At 56.1% G+C, this 4,746-nt stretch overlaps 1 protein-coding gene across 1 annotated transcript; it reads left to right on the forward strand.

Moving 5' to 3' along the window:
• The first annotated feature begins 110 nt into the window (after window positions 1-110).
• Window positions 111-4,679, forward strand: Mafg (MAF bZIP transcription factor G). Its single transcript, XM_015504052.2, has 3 exons — window positions 111-3,096; window positions 3,251-3,312; window positions 3,400-4,679. The coding sequence occupies exons 2-3, from the start codon at window positions 3,277-3,279 to the stop codon at window positions 3,850-3,852; spliced, it is 489 nt and encodes a 162-aa protein (XP_015359538.1). The 5' UTR covers window positions 111-3,096; window positions 3,251-3,276; the 3' UTR covers window positions 3,853-4,679.
• The last annotated feature ends 67 nt before the right edge of the window (window positions 4,680-4,746 follow it).

Genomic DNA, 4,746 nt, shown 5'->3' on the forward strand with positions numbered 1-4,746 from the left:
GCATGAGGTCACTCGGTGCTCCCGCTGACGCTCGGCGGGGGCGGGGGCCGGCGGGCCGGGCCGCGGTGGCGGAAGGAGGGCCAGGTGTGGGGCGGCGAGGGTCGGGCCCTGTTCAAGTTTTGCAGAGCTGCGAGGAGGGGGTGGGTGTCACGCTGCAGGTTTTCTCCCGGGGTGGAAGGTGAAGCCCGGGCCTGCGCATCCCTCTCAGGCAGTTCCCGGGCAGCTGGCCCTGATCCCACGCCTGGGGCAGTTCCCCAAACTGGGAAACAGTTTTCTGAGTGAGAAGATGGGAGGAGCTTAGGTGGGTTGAGCTTGCCCGGCTGGGAAGCTGGCATTCTCTGCGACTGGTAGGGCCCCTGTGACTGGTCTGGCCGGCCAGGCTGGGCCTCCCCTGATGGAGAAGACAGGGAGGCAGTGGGAGAAAAAGGGGTGTGTGACATAGAGGAAGCAGGGACAGTTTTACCAGGAAATTGCGAATGAGAGGAAGTGGGGGACCTAGACAGCAGGTGGGAACCTTGGGTTACCGGCATGGTATAGAAGAATGCAGTTCCAGTCCCCCTAAAGTTTGCCCACGTGAGTGTGGGGTTTCAGTGTTGTGTAAAGTTAGCGAAGACTGTGCCCTGATGGGTGTGTAGCCTAGTAGCTGGGGGTTCAGAACAGCCTGAGAGTGGTGTGGCTTTGGAGGGCTGGAGCAGAAAAATAGGCACTTACTCTTCTGTACTGGTTCTTTTGCTCAGGGTTCATGGCTGGGTTAGGCTGACATTGTGGTTGTACTCAGGGATGCTCCCAACCCAAATGCAGTACTCTGACTTAGACTCTTACTTACTGAGCCCTGGGGCTTGTAGGGGCCAGGTGTCTTCACACTTTAGCTCATCCTTGGTGTAGAATTATTTTGTCCCAGGAAAATTCAGAGTTCCAGAGAGTGTGTGTGTGTATGTCTGTGTGTTTAAGTCTTCTCAGTCATTTGTTTCAGTGGAAACTAAACTTTCGATTGTGTTCAAAAGGTGATTGTCTGGAGAGGATGGGTCTGGAGTTTCGGGTGCCAGAGCATCCAAACTCCTGCCTAGGAATTTTGGTAATTAGGGTCTGCAGGCCAGGATGAAGGAGCAAGGACAGCTGTCTTGCCACTTGCTTTTCCTTTCTTGGCTCTCAGCCTTGAGTGGTTGGCCCAGAGTCTCTTGGAAGTCTTTGGGTGTGACCAACAGTGCCTCCTCCATGAGGCAGGGTTGGCCTATAGGTAAGCGAAAGGTGAAGGATGCCTGGGCCCCTTCACCAGGCTTCAAGACCCGAAGGAGGGCTGAGATGGGGTCAGTGCCACAGGGCCAGGGAACGAAAGCGTAAGGGTCAACTCCCATACACTCACCTGACTCTTTGGCACCCCTTGATCATCCAGCCTTGGGATCCCCCTCCTCTGGCTCAGTGTTTCTCCAGGCAGGCAGCTGGAAGCACCAGCTTGCTGAGACCTGCCCTTCCCCCACCATGCACACATGCATACACACATGCACACACACACCTTTGATTAGGAGACGATTGGCTGTACTTGTGCTGAGTTCAGGCCTTCTGCAGAGGGTGAAATCTGTTGAGGAGGCACTTTTTGGCTCCCAGCTGCCACACTCGGCACTTTTCTATGTGGTCTCCTCAGGAAGTCACCATTGTCATTGTGCTTAGCAGTCAGGGTAGGGAAGGACGGGGGTGAGAAGAGCCTGTGCCAGGGCAGCATCCCTGCATCCTGTCTGTGCTCAAGGTGGGAGAGCTCCTGTAGGCTCTGCTCTGCGGACCTGGCTCCTGGAGTGGGCTTGGGGCCAGCATGTGGGACAGGCAGATCCCCTGAGGACCTATAACTCTGATCTGGAAGAATTCTTGCCTCTCCGATGCTCTTGGTGGCCTGGTGTGGGGAGGTGTCTTTGGCTTCTCCAGCCTATTCTGCAAGCAACCTGGTCTCTGGGTGCAAGGCTAGGTAATGTAGGGTCTCTAGTGGGAACATATATCCCTACTTCCCCAGCCACACTCTATCTCCCCTGATGAGGGTGAGGGTGAGAAGTCCCCTCAGCCCCCCTTCCCCACAGTTATCTGAAGTGCTTGGCCCTGCTCTCCAGTTACCTCCTGTATCTAACCTGGAAAGGAGTGGGTAGTACACTGGGGTGGTCTTTGCCCAAGGGTCTGGTGGAGGCTGAGCCGGGTGGAGATTCCCTGGACTAGGTGCACAAAAATGTTCTGGCAGGGCTTCAGAAAATAGAAAGTGAGGTTGGGGTGCCAAAGAGTCAGGTGAGTGTATGGGAGTTGACCCTTGTGCTTTCGTTCCGCGGCCCTGTGGCATGGACCCCAGACAAGGAGTCAGAGAGCAGTCAGGCTGACTCCTGCCTTCTTCCAACTGAGCAGGCCCCCAGTGCGGGTAACTGGGGAACTTTGTGAAACACCCTGGTGGGGGTGAGGCAGGGCATAGGATGCTGCAACTTAAAGCCACAGGATGGTTACTCCATCATTAAAGGAGGTGGACAGGGAGGACTGGTGGGGTCTGGAGTCTCTTCTAGCTGGATAGCCTGCTAACTGGAAAGTGGTGGGAATCTCTGACCAGCCCTGAAAACACAGCATAGCTGGGAGGCCCACCCCTGACCTCAGACATCTTTGGGAGATTGAGGCCTGAATCCCCAAGGGACAACCCCCTGAGCCCTGGAGGGAGCAGGAACCCGAGGACTTAGAGAAGACAGCAGTAGGAGGTGGGACCCTAGGATACACAGCACAGTCGCTGGCTGGCCCTCACCTGCTGTTGGCACCAGCAGCAGGTCTCCTGGGGTGCTGGCTGTTGGCTGGCCTCAAGAGCAGGCTGGGCTTGGAGGGAGGGGTATGCTGAGTCAGCATGACTCGCCAGGCACAGTGAGCTCTGGGGCAGCACTGGGGTTATTTTTAAAGCTCCGCTTCCTTCTAGGCTTGCCCCTCCCGCAGATTATTCCTTCTAATCTCTCCCCCTGCCCCTTTGTCTTGCCCCTGGCTCCCTCATAGCCTTCAGTTCCCCTTCCCCCATCAGATCTCCCTGACCTGGTTCTCTAGGGGCAGGGTGGTCAGGAGCAGCCCAACTCAGGAGAGAAAAGCCCAAAGGTACCAGGGGAATGGGCATATTAGGGGCAGGGCTCTGGGGGCTGGGTGGCAGGCTCCCTGGAAGGATGTGTATGTGAAACTTGTGTGAACTGGGGAGGGCAGGGCAGGGATGGCGTGGTCTGCAGGGTCCTGACCCCTGCCCTATGTCTTGCAGAGTGGCTGCTCACTGTGCCCCGGGTTATGACGACCCCTAATAAAGGAAGCAAGGCCTTGAAGGTGAGTGGGCAGAACAGGGGAGGCTGTGGTTGGGCAGCGTGGAGCGAGCGCCCTGCTCAGCTGCCACCCTGCGCTATGCTACTGTAGGTGAAGCGGGAGCCAGGTGAGAATGGCACCAGCCTGACGGATGAGGAGCTGGTGACCATGTCGGTTCGTGAGCTGAACCAGCACCTGCGGGGCCTGTCCAAGGAGGAGATCATTCAGCTGAAGCAGCGCCGTCGCACACTCAAGAACCGGGGCTATGCGGCCAGCTGCCGCGTGAAGCGGGTAACACAGAAGGAGGAGCTGGAGAAGCAGAAAGCCGAGCTGCAGCAGGAGGTAGAGAAGCTGGCCTCTGAGAATGCCAGCATGAAGCTGGAGCTCGACGCCCTGCGCTCCAAGTATGAGGCCCTGCAGAACTTCGCCAGGACTGTGGCTCGCAGCCCTGTGGCCCCAGCTCGGGGCCCCCTTGCCGCCGGCCTGGGGCCCCTGGTCCCTGGCAAGGTGGCCGCCACCAGTGTCATCACAATAGTAAAGTCCAAGACGGACGCCCGGTCATAGGGACATGTGGGATTGCCGGGCAGGTCTTCGAGGGGCCACTAGGCACATGGCGAAGTCAGCAGCCCTGTCCCACTTCCTCCTCCTTTTCCCTCTCCTTCCTCTTCCCCATCTCCCTTCTTTTCCCTTCCCTGCAAAGCACAACCTGTTCCCCAGGGGCACTGGGCTGAGCCCCTTTGATCTCATCTTGTCGTCAGTGCGTGTGTTTGTACGCTGGGATTGGTCAGTTCGGTGGTGATGTTGGGTTGCTCCTAACCCTCTTTGTACCTAGGCCATGCAGGCTAGGAGTCTAGAGTGGGCACTGTGGGAATGGACAAGAGAATGGGAAAGCCAGTGAGCAAACTGGGCCTCAAGGTCTGCCCTCCCCTCCTCGGTGCCCACAGCCCACAGGCTGCCAGGCTTAAATGGGACTGCAGGGGTTCTCTCTCTTCAGACCTGGCAGGCAGCTCGCTAAGCCCAGAAGGAAGAGAGGGGCTCTGCTCTGAAGATTGGGGTGTCCTTGAGGGCCCTGGACAGGTAGGTCACCTGCCTGGGCACTGTGGGTGCTGGGGCAGGGGCTGTGGCGCTCAAACCTGACACGGTGCACTGAACAAGACTAAATCACTGGCCGTGAGCGTGCGTGGAAGGTATGTCAGTGTGTCCTGCAATGGGTCCCGTGTCACTGTTTACATGACCTATTTGTGTGGTTATATAGCCCTTTATTTAAAAGAGAAGTTCCTTTTACGAAGTTATTAAATTATATGTTTAAGAGCTAAAGAGAAAAAAAAGAGCTGCAGAGTATTTATAAAATTGTCTTTTAAAAAAAAGCAAGTAAAAAGAACATTTGACCATATAAATGGAAAAGGGAAGAAAGTATAATAGTAACTTTGCTAGTTTAAAAAAAAAAAAAAAAAAAAA

Source organism: Marmota marmota, unplaced genomic scaffold (genome assembly GCF_001458135.2).
Source record: "Marmota marmota marmota unplaced genomic scaffold, marMar, whole genome shotgun sequence".
Classification (NCBI taxonomy): Eukaryota; Metazoa; Chordata; class Mammalia; order Rodentia; family Sciuridae; genus Marmota; species Marmota marmota.

Bases quoted from the DNA above. Each gene is read 5' to 3' on its own strand.
- Mafg (XM_015504052.2), top strand. From the start codon at position 3,277: ATGACGACCCCTAATAAAGGAAGCAAGGCCTTGAAG. The intron at 3,313-3,399 runs GTGAGTGGGCAG...ATGCTACTGTAG, and splicing joins AAGGAAGCAAGGCCTTGAAG to GTGAAGCGGGAGCCAGGTGA.